At 42.3% G+C, this 26300-nt stretch overlaps 1 protein-coding gene across 2 annotated transcripts in view; it reads left to right on the top strand.

The window, feature by feature from the left end:
• The window catches only part of lima1a (LIM domain and actin binding 1a), a 33208-nt gene that overhangs the window by 68 nt on the left and 6840 nt on the right, over nucleotides 1-26300 (top strand). The window contains exons 1-5 of one of the 2 annotated variants that reach the window (XM_061058181.1): nucleotides 1-63; nucleotides 7358-7547; nucleotides 10454-10499; nucleotides 16048-16446; nucleotides 24763-24829. The exon at nucleotides 1-63 is cut by the window's left edge and continues 68 nt beyond it. In XM_061058181.1, coding sequence (XP_060914164.1) covers nucleotides 7423-7547; nucleotides 10454-10499; nucleotides 16048-16446; nucleotides 24763-24829 — 637 coding nt within the window. In that variant the 5' untranslated portion in view covers nucleotides 1-63; nucleotides 7358-7422. Of the gene's footprint in view, nucleotides 64-4525; nucleotides 4806-7357; nucleotides 7548-10453; nucleotides 10500-16047; nucleotides 16447-24762; nucleotides 24830-26300 lie in introns of those variants that run through there. The other variant, XM_061058182.1, reaches the window with a different exon arrangement.

The raw sequence follows: 26300 nt of genomic DNA, 5'->3' as shown, positions 1-26300 counted from the left end.
GTTCGCCCCACGGCAGCTGTCTGACACGAGGGAGGCCCTGACGAACTACCTGCGTCTGCTCAGGTGAGTAATACAAACATTATGTAACACAACTGAGGTAATACGTGTGTGAGAAAAAAAACAAAAAACGTGTTAACACGAGTTTTGATCATAAATCAGCGTTTACCTGTCAAGACAAGCGCGTGAGTCAGTGTTCACCTGAGCTGATTCTGTCTCAGTCAGGTGAGAGTGAGACCACCTGTCTGTCTGTCTGTCTGAGGGATTACTCACTTCTTAAAACGAACAATTAAAGCCTTTTATGGATATTTAAAATGAATCCCTGCTGTCATGTTGAATAAGATGAAATAAGGCTTCAGGTGGCGAGTGTAGAAAAAGATGTTGGTTTATTTGGTTCAGGTTAAAGGCCTCAGTTTCCGCGTGGGAACCAGACCAGCTATGTAGACCAGGTGTACTTTTTCCTAAGTGGCTCTGAGGTGATTGAAGGGTGTTTGGTGGATTCAATAAAAGGTTAGTGCAGATCTGTTTGTGTCTGCAGTATGAATATTTGTAGTCTTTTTTTTCCCTCTAGCGCCACCTTATGGTGTTTTAGTTAATTTTGGTGCAAACATTTAGGCTATGGTCTGTTGCTACCTGTCAACATTGTCCCACAGTTTTTGCATCTTGTTACCAAAAAAATCAAACCTATAATACAAAGACTTTGTGGAAGTTGTATTTTTATGACCAAGGTCTTTCATTCCATCTGTAGTCAGACTGTTTAATCAGACTGTTTAACAGCATCACCACTCATATCAATAAAGCTACACACTGTGTGTGTTTTAAATAATAACTCTTTCCACAAGTGGAAGTGTACATAGCCTACCTTGTATTATTCTATTATTGTATTTTTTTCTCCCTTTATTTAACTGATGTACATATGTTTGATTTTTAACTTCTTGTTATTTTTGGTAATTATATTCCTGTTTCTTGAGTTGTTGTGACAAAAAAAATGTCCCCACGGGGATCAATAAAGTTTACCTTTGTGTTGGACTATTAAGTTTTTATTTTTTTTGTTTTTTTTACAAATAAATAAAAGTAATTAAATAAAAGAGTTGACTAGCAGCTAATTTACATATTTTTCCCCTGTAGGTAGATGGTCATGGAGCCAATTTACTAAACGCAACATAAATCAGTAGAAGAGAAGAATACACTCGCTTGGTCTGGCTAATGAAATAAAAACACACTCTTACTCAGTTTTTACTCTTTCAATGTTTTCCTCAACATCCCGCATTGTTTCACATCCTGTGTTTCCTAAAGGTGATGTATAGCTGCGTTTGGCTTGGTGTTAGGTGCCGGCCAGGGTCGGGTTCCATCTGTAGTGAAAGGAGCTCCAGAGCTGGTTTGCCACATGAGTCCCATTCTTTTATACAGTGCATGTCTAAAACACTACCTCTAATTCTTCCCAGAGTCTGACCAATAGCGTCTTTGCTCGGCTCACCCAGATGACATCATCTTGAGATCGCTCGGCCGGAGCCACGGAAAGACATTGCACAACTGTTAATCCAAACTTCCTGTGAACTCTAAACATGCAATCTGGACTCCCTTTCACTCCTAACCAGGCCGTAGATATTACAACATGGACTCTCCCTTTAATCATGAGAGGAATCTGCTCCGAGCGTTTTTAAGTTTCTGTCTGTCTACACTTGGGATGTTCTGTCTTTTTGGTAGTCATGAATAAGAGTAAAGTTCTTTCTCTTTCATAATGACACTGAGTCAGGACGCAGACACTGATGTGTGCAGGTGATTTCATACCTGAGATAAGTGTCTCTCACTTTGTCCCATTTATTCATTTTCCTGTTTATCTCATGGTCTGGTCTTTACCCACTGAACAGACTGAACATACAACTGGTTAGTCTGATCTAGGTCGGTGGTTCTCAACTTGTGGGCCGGGACCCAAACGTGGGTCGTTGAGTTGTTTTCAGTGGTGTCAAAAAGTCTAAATATCACTTTCTAAACATGTTTGTTTAGTTTCATCTCTTTGTTCTGTCACATGTTTTTGTACCGTCTGACGTCCAAACTGAACAGCTTTTTATAAAACAAATCTCATTGGTTGAAAAATATCCGACATTTGGGTCGAGATTTCTTGTTTACAAGTTGGTGGTGACCGGTTTAGACACACTGATCCAGGCAACAGGCCTGATGTTTTGTGTCATGGTGTACAGACTAATACCAAAGATCTGCACTTCAGGACATGTTTTAAGGAATTCTAATTGACTATTTCAATATGTTCTCATCTTGTTCTCCTGCAGAAACTCGATGGAGATACAAATGAAAGATGGAGTATAATATTTGAGAGTTCATCCAGAGAGGCTGGGAAAACAGACGAGACTTAAACAAATCATTTATGACTTTTGACCCCATCATTTGATCATTTATATTAAATAAAGTGTTACCCTATTGGAAAGGGATAGTGCACATTCATCCCAATGCTTTACTGATACGTTACATAATGACCCACCACATGGCCCTCACCCCAACCCAAACAGCATCTCCAACTTCAAAAGGCCCAGAGCTCCTAATACTATCTACCCCATGACCCCTCCCTTATTGCCATGACAACCCGATCATGGGACTCGTCTCCACCTCTCTCATCATTACAGTCGAGATAAAACTGAAGTTCTCAGGGATCCTGAGTTAAGATGAGGCGGGCCCCCTCTGCTCAGCCGTCATGTGTTTGGGATTAGACTGACTCTCTAACGTGACACTGACGGAGCTGAAAGTCTCTCAGGGCCACCACAGCGCCGAGGTCCAGTCATCCCAGAGGACCTCGGTGCACCGCGTCAAACATTTAGCCGATGAACCGCAAGTGTTTTTAAGAAAGGGAAGCTGCGAGGAAATAACATGTTTCAGTGACGAGTCAAGACAAAACTTTAAATAATAGATGGTTTCTGTGTCTTATGTGTAAACATATTCAGCTTGTTTTCTCTTGCTCTGTAAAAATTGACCTTTTTTTTTGGGGATGTTTGATTATTGGTCAGACAAAAAGAGATGGTATCAAGTAGTCACTTCTTACTCATGATCCCAGGGTGGGCCCTTGGCATGGGCAGTATAGGCAAATGCAAGGGGCGCCTTCCGTCCATAGGGGGCACCCTGGCTCCCGAAATGAGTAAGGAAGAACAGTTGAAGGAAAAGTGTGTTTAACTTTTACTTAATGTTATTTTATCTGCATCACCTATTTAAAAAAGGTCCTATTTTCTTGCTCCCTGCTTTTTGTAGGTGAGGAGGGCAGACGAGTTATCAGCAGCGCTTGACGCTGATCGTAAAGAAAAGCTGTAAAACATAAAGCTGTATGCCTGTTGTCTTTAAGTGTATGAATGTGGTGGAATTGGTTGTAATACAAGGGGCACCAGCTAAGGAGTGGGTCCTGTAAAGGGTGTTTTATTTCTTAAGTTTGTGTTCTTGCTTTTGAAAACAGAACTTTAAAATTCAGTTTTGTTCTTCATCTAAACCCTGTGACCTGAAGTTTAGACTTGACTGAGTCACTATCATCGTTTTTTTTACCTGAAAGGAGAAACAAGTTTTAGTCCTGAGTTTGGTGATGGACGATGTCATTAGAGCCCGACCGATTAATTGGCAAGCCGATAATATCGGCCGATATTAGCACATCAAGTGATCTTCTGTATCGACTAATTCTATGGCAGATATGCCCTGATATCACTAGATTTATTCACCAGTTTTTAGTTTTACACTAGCAGTTTCACCAGCAGAGGGCGCTATATTGATTATCACAAACATGATCAATCCAGAGTAGTGATGCGCGTAGTGTTTGATAACTGTTAAAGGCATAAACACAGTAAATATCTACATCAATCTTTCTCTACAGATCAAACATGGATCAAAGAAATATATCGGCCTTTTCTCTGTATCGGGGGGGGGGGGGGGGGGGGTGACTTGGGTTTGTGCAGAGGTCTTCTGGGTGGGTGGTCCTGGTCCTGCATCCTTTCCTGCATGTCGTTCTCCACTCTCTTCCCTTTCTTGGGAAAAGCCCCAAATAAAATCTTAAAAAATTGAATATAGTCGAGGCATGTGGACTTTATTTTTGTCCCCCCGTCACTTCCACTGAGAGCTCATTAGGGAGGGATCTTTTATTGAACAGGAAGTAGGACTTAAAGTTGGATAAAAAAACAAGTGAATCGTTCCTTTTTTTTTTTTTTTTTCATCCTATTTTCCCACACTTTAGATGTTTACTTCTTTGTCCAAACAAACTTTAAATCTCTTCAGTAAAATCCTAATCCATTCTCTTTAACCCCCCCCCCCCCCCCCCCCTTCTTCTTCTTCTTGGCAGGATTGTGAATGAGTCACATCCTCCAAAGTCTTGACCTTGTGAAAAAAAAAAAAGGCAGTCGGTAGTCTGCAGTTTGCTCAGCTTCCAGGAATCCAGTGTGGGATTCCCCCCTCCCCCTCTCCTCAACCCTCTCCTCCCCACTCCTTCCCCCCTCCATGCTGCTTGTCTGCCATGTTGCTCAACACCGGGCCCTCAGGCTGCTCGTCTCACATACCTCCATGTTGCTCTGCACTCGCACTGAACCAAGACGGAGCTGCTGATTGGACAGGGGAGGGGAAGAGAGCGTGTACCTGCCAGGTGGAGGTGAATACGGCTTCTTTATTGGCTGGTTAGGAGTGAAATAGAGTATTAGGACTCCTCCTTCTCTCTTTTATCTACTTAAAAGCACCGGTGGAAACAGCTGAGGAGTAAAAAAGAGAAGGGAATATACGAGTAGTGGACAACACGTTGCCTCAGGGAGTCGAGCAGCTGATTCTAATCACAGGTATGAAGAGTTTGTTTTCTCTTATCTTGACTTGATGTTTTGGGGAAACGGCAGGTTAAGCTGTTTTGGTAACTTGAGCTTCTTTTAAAGTTTAAGAGGGAGCATCCATGTTTTCTTATCATCTTTAAAAAAAAAACTACAAATCATTGAAATTTGAAGGTGTGCTGTGAACTTCAGGTACGGCTGCTTGTTCTTTGGTCTCTGATCTTTTTGTCTCCATGACAAAGAGACGTTAAAGTCATTTCTGCAAAGTCAGCATCAGTTTACATCAGTTTGTAATCTAAACCCTGTGACCTGGATTGTATCCTTGACTGAGTTACTCTCATCCTTCATTTGTATTTTTACCTGAGAGGAGGAGGAAACTGTGACACTGAGTGTGACGATGATGGGAGTTTTAATAGTAGTGTGTGAGAATGAAACCATTTTTCTTTGTAAGAAAAAGAATGGTTTAAAGCAAATTTAATTAAAATATTTGATGTTTTCAGTTGTTAAATTGCGACGGATTTTGAGGTTTTCTCCATTTTTCATCAATTTAAACTACTTTTGTGTTCACGTTTTGGGACTTTTATTCAGAAATAGACACTTGACGTCCTGGATGTGTCTGAAATGGAACACTTTCAGTATTCATTACGAGTAAATCTTATCGTATTTAGGTCTTAAAACATTGTTTTCTCTCCACCTTTGACTGCTAGTTTAATATTTATTTTTTTACAATGTTTGTATGAAACTTTTCAGGAATTTTACTGTAAAGAATAAAGTCAGACAGAAAACCAAAGCAGGGCTGACTTTGCAGGACATTATTCTACTTTGCTTCACTCGCACAATATTTCTCAACACAAACATTTAAAGGGCGGTTAGCTGTAAAAACAGTCTCTGTCCGGGAACTCTGTTAAAACATGCAAGGTAGCCTAATCCAAAAAAAAAACTGCCAGATGCAGAGAAATGTTCAGATTTCCCATCATGCCATACTGGATTATCTCCATGTGCAGCACACAGGACAGGTCAGTTAGGTCTCAGCTGCTTGTTTATTTTTCTGTATGTGTACGTATGATGGTTGGGGTATGCTCCTGTGTGTGCACTAGTATGAACGTGTGTGTGTGTGTGTGTGTTGTGTGTGTGTGTGTGTGTGTGATGATGGGTCCTTTTTTATAAAAGTGTTTTGAATCCAATTTTTCCTTTTTTTTTTTAAATACATTTGTTTATTTGTGTCTTCTGCGTTTACACATGTATGAAATGTGCAACACGACTGAAACTGAATTAAATTAGTTTTTTCGTTGGTTTGATGATTTGAGCAAACTTGCTGAATATCTGGACTTTAAATTGGTGAAGGATGTTTTTGGTTTCAGTCTTTAAATGTTCACGGTGGTCCCACTCACTATTCTTCAAGACGTTACAAACTTTATAGAAAATAACTTTCTTGTCGGGAGAAAATAGAAGTCATTCATTGTGAAGTTAAAATGTCAGAGTTTAAGACGTAAGGGCTTTAAATGAAACGTTTTCAAGAAGACCTTTTTTTGTTTTTAGCATCTCACGTGAGGAAGGAATTTTTCTTTTTCCCTTATAAAGAACCACATTAGGAATTAAAAGTTGTTTGCTTGACTTCTAATAAACTGTGATAAAGATTTTTTAACTCTAATCGTTTACCGCCTTAAGATCGAGCACATTAACTGATATTAATAATCTCCACTTATAGTTTCACATGAAGATAAAACCCTTACATCATTTTGTTTTAGTCAAACCATTCCTGATGTCTAAAAACACAAAGGACACGATGTTACAGGAATTAACGAGCCAGTCTCTAACTTGACAATAGTCCACCTGCTGAGTGACGTCGGGACCCCGCAGGCTGCTCCGTCATCTCCCCGGCTCGTCCGCCTTTTATTGTTTGATTCCCCCGGAGCGTGTGTAACTCACAGATGACAGTTACTAGTTGTAAGCTGCGACATGCGTCTGCCTGTCGCTCGGCCTCCGGGCTGCGAAGTTGCAGAAGAGGCGAGCAGGTAGAGACGTTGCGAGGTGTTGTGAAAGTGTCGGTGCGCTACAAAGGAGGAGATTGTTTGCGACGATGCAGCAGCAGTGTGTTGGTTCGTTGTCTGCTTGTAGTCGCCCTGGAGGCTTCAGATCGAGTCACAGGGAGCAGATGGTCAATGCCTGTGTGACACGCTCTATTGACTTTCTGACTCAGACAGGGAGGCTGCTTCATGCTGCCGTGGTGACACAGAGTCAAATGTGTGATGTGGCAAAATGTATTGATTTCTAGATGAGGTTTTGTATTGCCAGGTCAGATCTCAAACCTCTGTTTCACTGAGCAAATGACCACAGTAGAGATGGAAGTGATACGTTAATCGAGCAGTGTGTAAATGCTCAGGAAAGATGTTTCTCCTCTACTAAGGTTTGGAGGTTTGGATCCCCAAAAACTTGCAAAGAAGAGGTTGCTGAAAACTTTATTGCACCAGGACTTGTTGCTGTGTGGCTTTTGTTTTGTTTTCATGTTGGCTCAACCTGCCCTTTCTGTTTTGTGTGTGTGTCCTCTCTCCCTGCCTCCCCTGCAGAGTTACGGCGTGTGTTTCCTGGCAAAACCGACACCACAGATTGATCGCTCAGACGTGCAGCAAAGATGGCCTCCGTCGCTCCGTTCAGCCGCCGACAGTGGGCGTCCCAATCCCTCAGGGTCACCGCCAAGGAAATGTCCATCGTCACAGCCCGAGGGAAAAACAACGCCATCGCCGAGCGTTTCTCCAAGTGAGTCTAACCTCTCCTCGCCTCTCCTCTTACTCTCCAGCTTCCTCCTTGAGTTTAATAATTCATCAGCAGCCACTCAGCAGATTATTTGATTCCCCCCCCCCCCTCTCCCCCGACGTCTCCTCTGCTCATCAGAAACGAGGTCATAGTCTGCCTTTCAACACTTTCTGACCAGCTGATTCAGCTTCCTCTTTTCTGTAAAAATGTGACTTATCACGCCGTCATGAACCACCAGTTGATCTGGTTTAGTTCCTGTTAAGGCTCGTACAGATTAAGACTTTTTCTTAGAAGCACTCACACGTACATCCAGGGCTTCCCCTTTCACATATCAAGTTACTCATGAGTGAGATGGAAGGTTATATGGTTGGATATTTCCTCCCTGCACTTACTCTATCTGACAACCAGGGGTGAGTACTGCCCTGCGTGACAACTTAGACATTTATTGTTTTTCATCCAAGTGTGAGAAATTGTTACATTTATTTTCAAATCTTAACTTTTTATGAAACACCATTCACCAGATTTCATTCTGACTGATGGTGTGTTTTTTATTTAAAGGCTTTATATGTGATTTTTCACACTTAAATATAATATAAATCAAGTATATCCTCTGAAAATAACCCTGAGTCATGACTGTCTACAATGGGTGTAACACCCGAGTCCCACTGTCTGTGATGTTTTCAGAGTCCTATCTTCAGTTTGTTTACATCGCCAGGACGGCCGGCTGACTCCTCCCCTCGTGTATAAAAGTTGTTTAATTGAGGGACTAGAGAAAAGAAGAATAACATACTGTACTCACTGCTTAACTGTGTTTCTAGATCACGCTCATTTCAGGTAAATTTACATGCAGTGTGAAGATACGAGCATAATAAAGATGGCTAGCATTAGCATGCTAACACAACAATGAAGCGCAAGTTGTTTTGGTTTCATGCTGGTGCTCAAGGGGACATCTGCTGGATCAAAAAATCACATAAAGCCTTTAAAAAAAAAAAAAAAACTAATAACAAAATATACTCCCAAATAAGAATTGTATGTTTGCTGTTTTAACTCCAGTGGTTCCCAATCTTTTTCCCTTGAAGCCCCCCCCCACTTGTGTTTAACAAACACCAAGCCCCTCTCCCACCCAAGGAGGCACATGAAAAAACTGATGCATTGCTTTCAACATTTTTTTTTCTTTACCAAAAGACCTTTGTATACATTTCCCTGTCATATTTTAACATTATTTTATAAAATACATGCAAATCTATTTTTGACAACCTCAGAGTAGACCGAGCCTCACACCCCCCTCCTTAGGGGGTCCCAGACTTCAGGTTGGGAACCATTGATCTAAAATTAAAAACATCCCATCCTTGGAGTTGGAGCCCCCCAGAGTGTCATTGAAAAACTCTGAGCCATAAAAATGTTTCTAGACTCAAAGTTTATAGCTACTGACGTCTCTTTATGACCGACAAAAACAAACCAGACCTCCAGGAAGAGGATGAATTATCGCCATGAAGTCGATGTTACTGCTGCTGAACCGGCCTTTGTGTATATATATTAGTGGTGAGGTTAAAAGTGAGTGATATTTTAGACTGTTAAAAGACAGCAGGATGACATTTCTAGTTAAAACATGACTTGTACATGTTCAGGGCAAAAATCAGCTGAGATGAGAGGTAACATTTTGAACACAGGGGGGCGCCATATCTTACAAGAAGGGAAGGTTCCTCACAGCAGCTTTAATTAAGTTTTCCCAATAAATTCATGAACAATAACACGGAAAAGAAAATAAAACATTACCACACTCTTTCTTTGATGGTAAAATCTTATTAGGAAAGGACATAAATATTTGGGTTTGGGAGTGAACGGAAAAATGAGAAGGAATCGAGTGGGGTGAGGATTATTTACTGCGAGCACAACAACGGAAAAGAATCTCCTCGTGTCAGAGTTAACAAGTTGTGAAAGTGTGTTTCAGTGTTTATCCAGCTCTGCATGGGTCTGTAAACCTTTCTGTGTTCTAACCTCTCTCCATTTTTCAAAAATCATCTCCAATATTGATCCTAGTTTGAGCACGTTTCTGCTCGTGGAGCTTATTAGAAACATGCAGAGGCTTTTCAGGTCGGGTACAATCACTTCTATCTGAACCACTTCTCTTGCCCGCTTCCATCGCTGCAACACCTGTTGACCTGATAACTGCTCTCATATCTGGCAAACCGAGGGGCGTCCAAAACGGCGGTGTGGGGGGTCGCCTTAAAAGCGCCTACCTTCTCTGGTCCAAACAAATCCAGAGCATTCAGGAGCAGAATCTAAAGTTAGAAGGAGGACATACTGGCTGCTGCATTGTTGTCAGAGAAGCCAGCACTTCAACATGTTTCCTTAATGATCAGATAGTAAGATACCTTTATCATCTCACAGATTTGACCTTTAATATATTATATGATGAGAGGAAGTTGTTCTGTAATAATTTCGGTGTTGTAAATGTAACCGTGGAGTTTCATTGGTGCAGTTTGGAAAGTCGCGTTGCTGAGGCCAGCAGCAGTCATGATGAAACTATTCTTGTGGTCTGAGGGTTTTGCTCCTTTTTAGGTCTGAGCTTCCTGTCAGAGGGGAGTGTTTTAGAGAATTCTGTGGTCAGAGGTGAAAGACAATAGAGTCTGGGTTTTCTCTAGAGTGAAGAAGCAGAGGTGGTCAACAGCTCAAATCCTCTTTGTCACTTCCTGGTCCTCCTCTTGCGTGTCCAAACATGGGCTGAATGATCTTTCCATCCAGATTAACTGCTGCACATGAAATCATCTGTTTTTTGGAGCGGGAACATTTCATGTGAATTCCCCTGGGCCGCTGGGTGTGTTCAGCAGGATGAGACAGGACCAGCATTTTTGTGATGATAAATAAATGTTCTTCAATTCACAACTTGTCTCTCTTGTTGTCCTCAGGTACCAGATGGCAGCGGAGGAGGGCAACGCGGAGAAGAAGAAAGCAGTATGTACCAAATTTATTAAGAAACATATCCGGTTTGTGGCTTCAGCGTTCAATATGCAATTCTACAATATCATTCAGCAGACGCTTTTATACAAAGCAACGTACATCAGAGAGTAAGAACAACTCGAGCAAGGATCTAGAAAAGAGGAAGCAACTTCAGGAAGTGCAGCTTTATGTCCACTCAGACACACAGGAAGTGACAAGAGGCAAATCACAACATGGACAGATGTTCTTTAAAGTTCTAATCAGCGTCAAAACCATCCTAAATATCTCATCGTCATGATCAAACAAAACCATCATCATCATTATCGTCATCAATATTATCATTAAGGTCGTATGTGTTCATAAAGAGCTGGGTCTTTAGCTTTTACTTAAAGGTGCAGAGGGACTCAAATGGAGTTTGGATGTTTTGTTTCACCACTGGGGGCGACAGAGGAGAAGAGTAGAGTTACAGACTTTGGGCCATTGGCAGAGCGTAGTGGGACTATAGAGTTAAAGTAAGGAGGATCTGTTTTTTCTGTGTTTTGTAAGCGAGCAGCAGAGTTTTGAATTTGATGCGAGCAGTGACTGAGAGCCAGTGTAAGGAGATGAACAGCAGAGTGACATGTGCTCGTTTAGGAAGGTTGAAGACGAGTCATGCTGCTGCGTTTTGGATCATCTGCAGGGGGTTTGATAGTGCATGTAGGAAGACCTGCCAGTAAGGAGATGTAATAGTCAATGTGTGAAATAACGAGCCTGTACCAGGAGCTGTTCTGTACAATACTCTGAATTTTGAATGCAGGGCTTTAACTTGTTGTAAAGTTTTGTATAGAGAATTCAAGTTAAAGTAAATACTCTCAGGGTCTAATTTTAGATTCTCTCAGGTACATACATGTCTGTTAAGCTTCTCTCTTTTGCTGATCGTGTTTGCACAGTGGTGTTTGAGGCTATGACCCGCTTATGAAATCATTTGCATTTACGGTCTTCTCTGCTATTACAAACTGGGTGCAGTGTCGACACATCCGGGGAAAGAGAAGTCACGCATCAACTCAGCTGTGGTTTTATCAGCTAAAGACAGTAGGCTGGAGTGGTTTGGTGTTTCCTGTGATGTCTGCAAATAAAGAGCTACCTACCCTAACAAAAAAAAAAGAGAAACATCAACTGACTACAGATGAAGAAACTCATTTAAAGTTCAGAGGAAGGACATCTGTCAAAATCATGAGCAAGGACACTGCAAATGATCTTTGTTAGCTTGAAATCCAAAAAAAACATGCAGTTAATGCTACGCTATGTGAGCTAGGTGGTGCTAACTAACACTACTAAAGGGAGATCTTCACTTTCAGATATGAAGAGGAAATGGTTTGTTTGGTAGCCTGACACGACTCTTTGAACCTCATGTTTAATCATTGACTAGATTTTTCTTGTTAGTTGCATTTTTATGTCGCCGGCTGGAGACTCAACTTTGAGCTACTTCAAACTAGAGACTGATACTGCAAACACTCAGCGTCCACTCCCACTGGTTTTCACATCGATCTTTATCTGAGGCTTCTTCTGCCTCTGAAGTACAGCTTTTATTTGAATGTAGGGGAGTGTGACGTTCACTCAGCCCTGCGTTTTGTGGATTTTAATTGTTGTTTTAGTGGTAAAGGAACGTAAAATAAAGTGTGAAAACTCCAGTAATGTAGCGGTCTCATACTGCTGCGCTCACATTGTTTAGAGTTGCTAGCACATGTGTTTATAGGAATGCAATAAATTAGGCTAAAAAGTCTTTTATTAGAGACATAAATCTTCAGTGAGGCGTCTGTTGTTTAACATTCAGCAGTGTTTCCACTCACACACACACTCGTGCGGTAAAAGCAGCGGAGTGGTGTTAGCGTGTGCTGTCATGCTGCAGTGGTAACAGGATGCCTCTGTCCCACCTGATCTGTGTGGGAGGGAGTGTTAAAGACTCTCTCTCTCTCTCTGTGCGTCTGTGGGGAGGGTGCAGGGTCAGAACGCTGCTCTTCAGTCTCAGGTAGGTGTGGTGCTCTTCCTTTTTGCACAGATAGATCTCATTTATCTTTTGCTTTTTGGTCTACTTAAAATCAAATTGAACAATTCAGAGAGAGAAGCTCTGTAGTGTGTCGGCGCGCTCGGTCTGCATCGCTCAGATTCTGTCACTTTATGGCATGATGTTTACATCTGGACTTACCTTGAGAGTTGTGTTTACACTGTTAAACTTTGACTCTAAATGCAGCTTGTTATGCAGAAGTTTGAACTTTCTTGTGGTCGCTCTCTCAGCCACGCTAGCGTCACGGCTCTGCAGATAGTCGAGTAGGTGTCGGTTTTTTCACTCGGCTGCTTTGGTCGAGGCTTAAATATCTGAACTACCATTGGATGGGTTGCCTTCAAATTTCACACAGAAATGAAAGTCCCCCAGAGGATGATGGATCCTTACAGCTCAACTAATTCTTGTCACTTCCTCTATTGTGCCATCTTAACATTCACATCTTGATGTCTTGAATTCTTCAGTTCATAGTTTGTGACAGTCATCCTCAGGTGTTTAATCTTTGTACAGGTCTTTGTAGTATTTTGTGTATTATGCACTCACTATTATCTACTCAATGTACATGATGTTAAGATGCCGTACAAGATTTCTCTTATCAAATACAGACACCACATCCGACAGCCTTCTCTGTTTCTTATTTAGCGAGAGGGGTACAGCTGTCACTCATAGTCCTCTGCAGGTTGTCGCACTTCAAATTTAAATTGTGAATATTGAGGCCGAGTGTTGGGTTGATAAGTGGTGAACATGGTGGATGTAAAACCTCCTTAATACCAGGATTGGATTTCTGCACATTTCTAGCATGCTGATGTAGCGTTCAGCTAAATTACAGCCTTATCACACACTGGCTGTTTAGTCTCACCCTGCGCTAATCTCACTGTACATCTTACTGTGTTGCTGTAGTCCACTATGCAGCCTTCAAAGCAGCGACTTTCACTTCAGTGTGCATATAACTGGAGCGTACTTCTTCGTCATAACATTGCACTTCGGATCCTCTTGCAAATACATCTGTCGTTGTTCGCAGAGCAGAATTTGAATAAAATTGTTGCCAAGTAGATACTGAACTGTATTTGCCAGCCAACTCTCCTGGTGGTTCAGACGATGTGATGTTTTTTTTTTTAGAAAGGGTTTGAATGAACGTCAAGCTGCTTTTTGGGATCCAACATGGGAGATCTTTTTCTGACTTAGTAGTTTATAAAGTGTGGTTGTGTTTTGCAGGTTTTCCTGACTGGGTGTCGTGTTTTTCTTTTGTTGTAACTCTTTTGAAATCCTAAATGTTCTGCAGTAGAAAAAGCAAACTGAGAATGAGGTAAAGGTCTCATTAGGGAATCCCTAAAATAAACATCAAGAAAAAGATCTCAGTCAACACGGCTTATCAGACGTTTGTTAATCCAGGTTGAGTCTTTGTGAAAACAGTTATTTCGCCCTCTGTTGAAGTTTCCAGCTCTCTCTCTCTCTCTCTCTCTACCTTCACCTTTTTTCTCATTTCCTGGTCTTATTTTCCCTCACTGACTGACTGTCTCTGTTTCTGATTTTCTCTCCCCTCCCCTCCCTCTCTGTTTCCTCCCCTCTGTGTTGTTGGGGGTGGGCTTGTTACTTCATGCTGCTCTGATCACTTCTCAAGTCTCTCACATCTGGGACAGCTTGTAGGGTTTCCAGCCGGCCAGACGCACACACACACACACACACACACACACACACAAACGCACAGCACACAACGCCAACTGGATAGCCGGGTCTTCAGCCTCTTTTCAGGTTTTTAACTCTTTACTTTGGCTGCTTTTTTTTCCTGACTTTGTTCTAGCTCTGCCTCTTTCCGTTTTGTCTCCTGCAGATCCAGGTTTCCAGTCGTGCATGCTGAACAGCTCTTTGTCTTTTCATGTGCAGTTGTTTCCTTCTCTTCCCTTTCTCTCCTTTTTTCTCCTTGTTTTTTCCGTCTCACCTAGCTGAAAGTTTTCTGGTTTGCTCACATGTTGTCCTACTTGTGTGTGTTGGTCGGTGATATCTTTAGAATTGTTTAGTTTCATTCAGCAGTCGTCGGGTCGGGTGGCTCGAGTCCAACGCTGATGGAATTCATTGAGCAAACTAAAACCAGATTCACAGAGCGGCTGACATCGCTCAGCGGGAGTCCTCTCTGACGAAGCTGTAGAAAAAGTGAATCATCAGATATAAACTGTGGATGTGTGGTCAGCACTTTACCTTCCCTGCTTTTGTCTGTACTCAGTTTAAACCCTCGAGCATCTAAAGTCTTTCTCATGAGCTCATTTATGATCAGCTGTTACGATTTCTTTGTAATGTGTTTGACATCAGACTAGATAAAAGAGTCTGAAGTTTTGAGTTGGTAACTTTTTCCTATAATTTCTTGATTTTCAAACGGTGGTTTCAGCTTCTTAAAGATGAGAGAATTTAAACTTTTCTTTGTCTTTTCTGACGGTCAAATATACGTTGACTGTCAGGGGAAGGGATCTGAAGACCTTACCTCTTGTTTTAACAAATGTTGTGATGATTGATTCATGACATAGAGTCCAGTTCGACATCTTTCCAGATGAATACGACCATTAAATCAGTCACATGTATCTCAATACATGACGCTGCTGAAAATGAAAGTGAAATCATTCAACAAGCAGAGAGAAAAAGTGAAATTTACAAAAGGTGAAAAAACTTATTGCAAAACAAACACTTGAAGTTGAATTTACATATTGAAACCTGAAGTATTGAAACCTCTCCATTAGACATTTATAATTATCCAGCTTCCTTATTGAATCAAAGCTACATCTTCATGAAGTTTCTTATTGGCCCTGACCGATATGAGATTCTTGAGGCCGATATCAGGAAGAGAAAAAATCAGACATTATCGTTCTTAGATCTTTACATAGAAAGATATCGATATTTATTGTGTTGATCGCTCAAAGACTGTTATCAAACACTGGTGGAAAATATATATAATGAAGACAAGATGGTCATGGCCCGACCAAAATGGATTTTTGGGGCTGATATCGGTATTAGGAAGAGAAAATAATCAGATAACGATAAATTGGCCGATATAGTTCTTTTGATCCATGTTCGATCTGTAGAGACGAGAGAGAGTTTATCCCTTTAACAGTTATCAAACACTTGTGGAAAAGATATATAATGAATACATGATCACTCTAGCACCCTCTGATGATGAAAGAGAACTGCTAGTGTGATATAATGAAAATGCTATTTGACTGATGATAAATCCAGTAATATCTGTGATTTAAAATTAGCCCAAACTGATAGTCACTGGATATGCTAATATCGGCCGTCATTGGCTGGACGATAAATCAGTTGTGGTCTAGTTTCTGACATCTGTTTGAATATAAATATTTATCAAAAATGTAAATTCATTGCCGATTGTTGACTTCACATTAATTGCTGAAACTGAAAATGATGCTAGTTTTTTTTTTTTACCATCCCTGTCAGCCAGGGGTTAAAGTTCATGTTGTACCCCAGATTTAACAAAATGTTTATAATGGCTGATTTGTGTATTATTTTTCTTTGCAGGTTGCGGAGCCTCTACCCTCCACGCTGCGCAGCGGGAACCTGAGTGTTTTAAAGAAACGTTGGGAACAACAACAACTCAGAGCTCCACCTAAAGCTTTCCCCAGCAGCCCAGCCTCACCTCACACCAACATCACTCAATCAACGGGTCCTAAAGCTACACCGCCATCACACACCCAGAACCATCCTGACACACTCTCTAAAGACCAGGACCCTGAGCAGGAGACACAGGTTCAGACAGCTCGGCTTGAGGACCTGACCGACATGGAGGAGAAGCCTAGCAGAGATCCAGAGGAGAAGGAGGGAGCAGCGGCTGCTGAAGTACCCGACTCAGAGAAGCCCAGCGTTCCTCTGAACAGCCTCAAGATGATGTTTGAGAAGGGAGACAACCCGACTGACAAGGTGAGTCTCTTACCTTCAGAGAGAGCATTGTACACAACTCTTGAGCTTCTTCCACACATGAAGTATCGACAGTTTGTAGATTATTTTCATGGCCTCCAGGTCCTGATGTTTCCTGGAATTTACTTTCACCTCACAGCAGGAATTTCAACGCCTGTAGGGCTGCAAAAAAATGCAATGTCATCGTTATTGCAGTATGAGCATTTTGCTAAAAACACATCGCAACATTCGGAATTTGTTGCGATAAATAAATTTGTTTTCACAGCAACAATAAACATGTTGTCTATCATGGCGGCCGCCGTGACACAACACCCCATTAAAACTCTAAAATGAAGGATTTCTCTGGCTTTGATTACTGTTGGAAATATTTGAGGTAATGTAAGTACTCGACAAAGAAAAAGTAAAACATAGGTTTAGTCCATTTTTTTATTAAATTAGATATTTCAGTGTAAACATTTAACATCTTCATATTAAACCACACTACTGCTGATAAACATTCAAAGGAGAACTGTTCTTTGTCCAATGTTCATTAAACAGGATCAGATGCTTTTATTGGAACTGATCAGGCATTTGTTTTTTCTTTAAACGTGCCCGACCTCAGCTCCTCCAACTCACACCAGAGAGCCTGAAGTTAACGAGGTGTGAGTTAACAGTCTGAAGAGTCTGAAACAGAACAAGATCACAATTAGTTTCAGTTTTCAGTTTAAAAAAAAAAACACACATTGGCTTCTTCTCCGAGAGGTCAGAACCCTGCAGTGCTGGCATGCTGCGAGTCACATGGAGCAGCTTCACTTCACCATCCTTCACCTCCACACACACACGCACACACACACACACACACACACACACACTCAGCTGACTTGCACATCCTCTCTAAAGGCATCAGTAACTCGAGCCCGTGTTTCACGCGCCTGCAGGCAGCTAATTGTTTTTTGTTGGGCATAAAAGTCGAGTCCTCTTAACGTCCAGTCATGCATCCCCCTCGAGGCGTGTAAAATGTAAAGCGCTCACGCTCGAGGTGTGGCGCGTTAACAACGGGCACGCTGTGTTTCTCCAACACAGAGCGCCTCATTTATGACAGGAAGAGAACATTACAAGCTATTTTCTGAGGCTTCAAGTATCGGGCTGATCTTTCATTATTCAGCGTGTTTAGATCGATGGACAGCATGACTAAGTCCTATCTCAAATCAGTCTCTCTCAAGCTTTGGCTGCTTCAAACTGTGAATAACTGCAGCTGTCACTTTATTTTGTATTAACAATGGATGATCACAAGACTGCTTCTATCTGAAACGGCTCATTAGTTGTGACCAAACCTCACAAGCAGACACATTGTTGTTTTTTATGGCAATAAGTTAATTCATTAGGTTTTCCCACAACTTGATTTGAAGGTTTCCTTTCTTCACTCTCACAGATTTGTTTGAGGCTCTAGCAGTAAGATCTTATTTTGTGTGTGTGAAAGTTCACTGTTCAGTCACTTCAATCACAACTCTCATCACCACTCAGACAGTTCCATTAAAAAGCTTCTTGATGATTGGGATCAGCAGTCAGCTATTGTTGTTGTGATTCGATTTAAAGATCCTTTGCGTCCATCAGAAAGTTACAGGTAAACATGCATTAATTGGCAGCGTTTCGTTACTAGACCTTCACTTGAGGCTTTTCCTGATGCAGGTCTCGTATATAAACGTTGCCTAAATGTATGTTTGCGAGTAAGACTGTAAGTTTACCTCTCGTCCTTTCTTCTTTCACAAGCAGAAACTTAAGTCGATTAGATTGATTTCTCAGCAAGTGTGTGCTAACAAGTTTTCCATGTGATCTTTAACGGTTGTAAATGTTGTTTTCAGCTTCCCCTAAGCGGCTTGAACTTACTCTTTTCAGTCAGACATTCTTCTAATTGTACTCCCCTGAGGAGGGTAAAGACGAGAGAGATGTAAAAGCAAACCCTCTGGACTCTCTTCGTCCTGCTTCTCTTCTAAACGCTGCGAGCAACAGATAGCAGGAGGCTCATTAGAGAAGTTCAGTGAGCAGATAACAGCTCCACTCTCCTCGTTCAGATCCAGCTCCCGAGGCAAACAGCCACTCCTTGAATAGTTTCTGCTCATCCATTACTTTACATGTTTTTATCTTATGAGCTGCAACATGTTTTTTTTGTCCTCTTGTCAAGTCTGTGAGATGAACAGGCTCGAACATTTCCCCTCTTCAGTTATTTGTTTTTTTAGATAAGGATGATGTTATTCTTCAGCTTTCTGACGATCAACAAGTCTTAAGCAGGAGCAGAAGCTTTTAATTTCTTTGAGTCCTAAAGACAGTTTTTAGTACTGAAGATGTCAGATTTTGAGTGTTTTTGTCCCCCCAGATTTTTACAAAGATGCATCAATTTCTTAAAGGTCACATCTTCTCCTCCTCTTCTTCAGTTTAAATAAGTCTCAGAGCTCCTCAAAACATGTGTGTGAAGTTTCTTGTTTCTTGATCATGTCTATAACCCCCTCTATTTCAGCCCTGCTCAGAACAGGCTGTTTCTGTGTCTGTACCTTTAAATATGTAAATGAGCTGTGTCTGACCACGCCCCCTCTCTGGAAATGGGTGTGGTTCCAGCTTTCTCGCTCCATGTCCTATTGTTTACGGTGAGAAGGCAGACTCAGAGGGCAGAACAAACACCTAGCTGTGGGAGTGTCACCCACCTGGGGGAGGGGCTACTGCCCTTTGTGATGTCATGAAGGGAAAATCTCCAAACGGCCTGTTTGAGCACACATTTTCTGAAAAGAGGAGCAGGAAAAAGACGGAGAGGATGGACTTTTCTCATCATTGGGGGGTTTGTAGACGGACTAGATACACATGTTAGAGTTAGAGGAACATGGAGAAATGTCTAAAAATGAGATATATCGGGCTTTAAATAACTGATAAACTTTGTCAATGGTCATATTTGTTTATAATAAGAAAAAATGCAGAATAACCAGAGTTATCCTCTGAACCTGAGAAAGCATTTGTTGAGATTGTATCATTTCTGTTGCTTGGCCATAAAAATTGACCTGCTGTCAAAAAAAAACAAATCCAACAAAGACTCAGTTTCTCCGCTGCTCCGACCTCCTGTGAGCCTTGGAGAAGTTCAATCAGGGAGGGGTAAGGGGATTTTTTTTTTTTGAGTCTCATTATCGTGTTGCACATTTTATCTGACCAAAAGTGGAAAGGACAAATTGTGTAGTGAGTAATACAGGATCTGTACAGTAGACGCAGAGTTGAGTGGTTTTGTACAATAGCGTCCTCTGTATGTTCAGAGGGCCGGGGGTCCCTCTGCTTCTCTTTGTTGAGCTGCACAGAGCAGGAATGATGTCATGGCTGGCGGGCTCATGACTGCAGACAGCTGATCTGCACTTAGAGCCTCTTCAGACTGTCTCCCCCTAAAGCCATCAAAGCCCCCCGGCCTCCCCTCCCACCTCATCAATCACCCCTGTTGTCCACTTCTTCTCCGCTCCTCAGCTCTCAGTCCATCTTTTTCCTGTTTCCTCTCAGCACTCCCTCCTCCTCCTCATTCTTCTGCATATCTTTAAAGACCTCGACCTCCACTTTCTGTCAGCCTTGCTAGCGGTGTGTCTCAAGGGGAGAGCGTAGTCAGTGTTTAAAGGCTTTATATGCACCAGCATGAAACCAAAACATCTCGCGCTGCATTGTTGTGTTAGCATGCTAATGCTAGCGATCTTTATTATGCTCGTATCTTCACACTGCATGTAAATTTACCTGAAATGAGCGTGATCTAGAAACACAGTTAAGCAGTGAGTACAGTATGTTATTCTTCTTTTCTCTAGTCCCTCAATTAAACAACTTTTATACACGAGGGGAGGAGTCAGCCGGCCGTCCTGGCGATGTAAACAAACTGAAGATAGGACTCTGAAAACATCACAGACAGTGGGACTCGGGTGTTACACCCATTGTAGACAGTCATGACTCACAGAGTTATTTTCAGAGGATATACTTTATTTATATTATATTTAAGTGTGAAAAACCACATATAAAGACTTTAAAGTTCGTCCACAGCATGGGGTCAGACTAAAATGTCTCAAAATGGATTTGATGGATTATCCATAAAACTTTCAGTCACACTCATGATCCCTAGAGAAAAGATTCTGATGACTTTGGTTATCTTCTGACTCTCCCTCTAAATGTGTGATACTCGGGGAAATCCTGGACTGTGGGCTCCAGCGTGTTCTAGTGTTCTACCCCCGCGACCAGGACGTATCCTAATCAGAATCCTGAACCACCTCAACTGGCTCCTGTCAACGCCAAGGAGAAGCAGCTCTCCGCCGAGCCCCTCACCCTATCTCAAAAGACTGAGCCCAGCCACCCTTTAGAGGAGCTCATGAGCATGAGTGAGGGTTGGAACACAGGTTGACTGGTGAAACTAAAACTGTTTGAAATCTGGAGATCCCTCCTCTCTTCTATTATTTAGTGCAGCTGTGCCCCGAGTACGTTCTCAAAGGGGCTGCTACTGTAACACAGCTGCAAACTGGAGCAGCAGGAAGCAGTTAATTCAACAGAAAATGAATGACTTCTTTTAACTGTTTAAGCATGTTTCAGGCAGAAATTACAGAATAGGTTTTTGTGTTTGTGATAAGGAGAGTTTCTTCTTTTCTAAGTTTAAATTAAATCTTTTGACTTTTAGAAACCTGGAGGTTTTTAAGATTTCTTCATACTTAACAATACATTTATTAACCTAGAACACTATGGACATTATTCTGTTGAAATAGTCTTTAGTTTCAGTCTTTTTATTGTATGTCTGCCCATAGCCCCCCCCCCCCCCCCCCCCCCCCATTAAGCCCCCCTCTCAGGGCTGGGCAAAGCATGAAGTCATCAAGCACTGAAATTAATTTACCCCCCCCAACATCCTTTCCCGGCAAACCCCTCCCTCCAACACACTTAACACACACCCAGCCCTGCACAGCCAAATCTTTACTGACCCCCCATCTCTCCCTCTTTTCCTCCTAACCCCCCCCCCCCCCACCCTCCACCCTCCACCCTCCACCCGTACACCAGCTGCTGCACCACCTCCCCTCCTGTCCCGCCCTGTACGCCCCCGCTGCTTTATTCTGAAGCTGTGTGGAGCGTGACACCGTAAAAAAGAACAAAACAAACTGCACACGCACAGATGGATATATGAAGGAGGAGGGGAGGGGGGGTCACACCATGGCACACTTTGCCTCCCCCCTCCTCCTGCCGTCATCCCCACCTTCTTCCGGCCGCACCCCCTTTTTTTGAACACCTGCTCCCTGTCGCCTGTGTTCCCTCCTCCTCCTCCCTTAAACCCTCTCCAGAGGCTCTCCCTCGTCTCCCTCGTCTCCCCCGCTCAGAAGCCAGATCCGTCTGAAGCGCTCTCCTCTGCTGGATTCATTCACTCGCTCTCCCCGGACTTCCTTCACCTCCTTCTTTCGGCTCACTCTTCCGTTCCCCCTGTGGCTTTTTTTGTCCCTTTTTTTTTCCTGCACAAGAGGTAACTGTGGCGCTTCATTCATTTGGGTTTCTCTTGCTTTTCTTTGTTTAGCCTCTGAACAGGCGGCGGTTTCATCGCCCTCACACAGACCGGTCTACTTTTACTTTCTCAGTGTGATTCCATGTTTCTGACTTCTCTGTCAGAGCGGCTGAAAGAGGCCTTTCAGACGACCCGGCTGTAATAATAAAAACAGCTTCTCAAAGGCCGCTTCACGGGCTAACTTTATCAGAAGCTCCTTTCAACTTTGCCGGCTCACTTTGAGCAGCAGCGTCTTTATCATGCTATTAACTCGACCTGTTGGATGTATTCCTCGTCTTTCTTTGTTTTGGGGGTGGGTGGGGGGGTGTATCATGTTTTGTAAACTGTGTGTTTGCATGTGCGTGAGGTGTGTTCAGGGACAGGGTGGAGTCAACGAGGGGGAGATGCACAAGTCAGCCCGGCGTCTGTCTGAAAGAGAGCTATAATAGTATCAGGATTAGCAGCAGATTCTTTGTCTGATCCTGAGACCTCGTTTGGACCGGCTGCTTGTTTACATCCCCCTGCATGTTTACCCCCCTCCCTCCCTCTCTCTCTCCTCATGTACAGACACACACACACACACATGTTAAAAAACCAGACTCAGACACCCCCTCCTCTTCAAAAGCTGCACCCTCGGTCTCTGGAAGATAATCCACCCAGGGGGATAAAAGCGTCATTATGATGATGCTGATGGTTTTCTTTTGTCTCTATGAAGCCAGACACGAGCTGAAGAACACTCTGATGTGTTCCTGCACACAGTTTGGACTCAGAGTGGGTGTGTGTGTGTGCTATCTTATTAGATATTTATTATTTATGATTGCACGCTGACTCAGACTGTCAGATTTGAAGACTGACCCTCACATGACATCATCACCTCTGATAGTTGGACTCCACCTTAAAGGGAGAATGTTTATCTCGGGGTTTTAACATTTAAAAAATCATTTGGTTTACGGTTACTTTAATCAATATTTTTATATTGATGAAGGATCAAATGACACTGAGGTATTTGATGATTCCACCCCGTGCTCCCACGTCAACAATCTGTGGGGTGGATTATTTTAAACGATTTGAAACTGAAATCATGAACTTCTCTGTTTACATTTAGCAAACGCTCTACACTTTCTGAGGCAGTTTTACATTTAAAACATTTACATTTACTTATACTGAGCTGTGTTAAAATACCGATATTGTGACTCTTCCTCCATCAGCCGTGATTCCATGACTCCTCCTGAAGAGGTCATTCAATGTGTAATAATTTAAATTTAATAAAATCACATAATGTTCTTACACATCGTTTTTTAAGAATTATTAATAACCAATTTTTTGCCTTTATTGAAAAAACAGCTGAAGAGAGACGGGGAGGGCGGGGGGGGGGTGACATGCAGAGGTCGGATTCGAACCCAAGGCTGCTTTAGATGACCCTCTGTACATGGGGCGTGCAATATAACCACTAGGCTACAGGCGACCCAGAGAGCGTTTTTGTAGCTATTTGATCTGCACATTTCTGTTAATGAAGAAGTCATTTTTGGGATTTTTTTTTTATTGGCGATAGGAAAGTGGATAGAGTCGGAAATCAGAGAGAGAGAGAGAGAGTGGGGAAAAACATGCGGGGGAAGGAGCCACAGGCTGGAATCGAACCCGGGCCGCCCGCCTGGAGGACCACAGCTTCCATACATGGGCCGCTCACACTAACCACTACTCCACCAGAGCCTCATGAAGTAACATGTTTGTGTTTTAGTTCAACCAATGAGCTCTTTATCACAGAAGTCAAACATACTCCAGGCTTCTAGGTTGGTAGGTATACTTCAAGGTTCTTCTTGGTATTTGTTGACAAAAAGAACGATGTGGACTATCCACAGATGTTAAAACTGTCCGTCCCTAACAACACACAGCTGCAGTGTGGTGACGTGTTTGAGCCTTTTAAACGAGAAGGAATCTTAGTCAGCATCGTCTGATGAGCTCCGACTTGTCTGAAGTACGCTCGTTGTTTGTTTTTGTTGTGAAATCTCTTCCATCTTTTTTTCCTGCTGAAGCTTGCAGAGGATCCGCGCGCTGCTTCAGGTGAAGCTCCAAAGAAGTGTCTCATAGTGGAGATGTGACCTGTTGTGTAATCTGTAATTGAATCGATGTGAGGAGAGGCGTGCTCGTCCTCACGTTGAAGCCTCAGCTTGTTGTGAGTGAGGGAGAAGTTTTTACTGCCGCAGGAGAGTTTGAGACTTGATGTCAAATCAACACAATGGATTTGAGTGTTGAAGCTGTTTTTTCTTTTAGAGATTTGATGACAGCAGAGACGTTTTTACTAAGAAACTGACGAGATACACGACCTGTTACACACACACAAAGTCCTTAAAGGAAGAGATCCTGATTCAAAGATCATGTTTTTTGAAAGTTTTCAATTAGCTAAAAATAAAATCTGAACTTAAAACCCTGAAAAAAAAGATTAGTTGTGTTTTCTCTGGCGGCTGTGGACAGACAGGTTGTCCGTCTGATGCTACGTCTCTCTGAGCTCATAAGGGGATTAAAGTGGCGTTGGCTGGACCGACCGACACACACACGGCTCTTTACCTCTCTGATATCGCTCTCGTCTTTGTGTTTCTCACCATACTTTGATCTTCCTGATGGACTCTCTTGGCTCCACCAGCTGAAACATGTGAGCATCAGATGGCTCTGTGTGTGTGTGTGTGTGCTGTCATTGAGGTCACGTCCAAGCTGGTTGGTTTCTTGTCCTTTTGACGTCTGTTTGTGTGTGTGTGTGTGTGTGTGTGTGTGTGTGTTTGTTTGTGTCTTCACCTCTGACTGTGTGTGTGTGTTTTTTCCTCCAGGTGTCCAGAGATCAGATCAATAGAGGAAGCAGTGGAACTCCTTCCAACATGGAGCAGCTACTAGGAGGTCAGTATTTCTTTCTGTTTGTTCAATGTTATTCATTGGAGGGAAAGTGAGAAAGGAGTGGAACAGAAGTCATTAAAAACCTCCTCAGGTGAACTCGCACCAGGATCAGGTACAGTTAAGGTCCAACCAAGGCCACCTCGTGCCTTACTTACAATTCTACAATTCACTCAGCAGACTCTTTTATCCAAAGTGACGTACATCAGAGAGTAAGAACAACACAAGCAAGGATCTAGAAAAAAGGGAACAATGTCAGTAAGAGCAAACGATCAGCTTTGAGTCTGATTGGACACACAGGTGCTGACAGGAAGTGACCAGAGGCAAAGCACAACATTGAGGGCAGTTCTTGAGAGCTCTAATCAGTATAGAAACCATCTTATAAGTCGTCGTTATCAAACAAAAACCATCGTCATTACCATCATCATCATCAATAATATGGAGACCATCATCATTAAGTTAGTAGGTATTCATGAAAGAGCTGGGTCTTTAGCTTTTTCTTAAAGGTGCAGAGGGACTCTGCAGATCACATGGAGTTTAGAAGTTCATTCCACCACCGGGGGTTATTTGCTTGCATTTAAACGTTTGACAGTATATCACCATCTGTGACTTCAGTACTCGCTCAGGCAGAAGTGTCTTGTATCTGTTTTTATCTGGAGTTTGTATAAACCATCAACAAGTATCCAGAAACAGCGGGGACCTCAATCAATGCTTCCGTTCCTCTTTAGATTTATGTTAATTGAAATACTTTAATAAATGTAAACAAAAAGTGCATTTTGGTTTCCTAACCAGTAAACGTTTTCTGATGAGTTTCTTCCCTTCAGAGTTCAGTGAACAGTAAATAAAGAGGCGAGCGTTCATCTCAGATGTTCTGTTGGTATCAGACGCTCGGCACGGCTGCAAAGAAGAGCCGTCGGTCCAGGTAGTGCCACAAACTATTTCAGCTCGGTTCGTCTCCACCTTCACGTCAACGGCAAGTTAGCAACCAAACTCAAGCATCAAACGGTTACCATGGCAGCTATAAGTGAGAGGAGGAAACATTTACTGTTACAGCTGACTCAAACATGAGGAGTAACATGAGGTAACAAAGAGAGGCTGCAGACGCTCAAGAACCTGTCGGCATGACGACTGGATTGGAAGATGTCGGCTTACACTGTTAGCATGTGTTGCTTAAATTGATGTCAGCAACGTATGATAATGTGTGAACGAGTGAAGAAGGACCAGGTTTTACAGAATCAGTTTTTACCCTTTAAGTCGGACAGATTTAGTAGATTCTAATTTACGACGACAATGTAAAAAGTTACTTTCAAGCTGTTTTAATTAAATCAGCACTTGATGATTAAGAATCAAATATGTTCCCACATTGTCTTAATGTATCTCGGGTTCCTCTTTCAGATGTTTCTGGAAGAATAAAGAGCAAAGTTGAGGAGGAGAAATGTTGAATCTTATCACTTAATTTTAGCTTTCTCCAATAACT

The sequence above is a fragment of the Labrus mixtus genome, chromosome 15 (assembly GCF_963584025.1).
Source record: "Labrus mixtus chromosome 15, fLabMix1.1, whole genome shotgun sequence".
In the NCBI taxonomy this organism is placed as follows: Eukaryota; Metazoa; Chordata; class Actinopteri; order Labriformes; family Labridae; genus Labrus; species Labrus mixtus.
The sequence above is the reverse complement of the archived record's forward strand: the minus strand, read 5'-3'. Positions and strand labels throughout refer to the sequence as shown.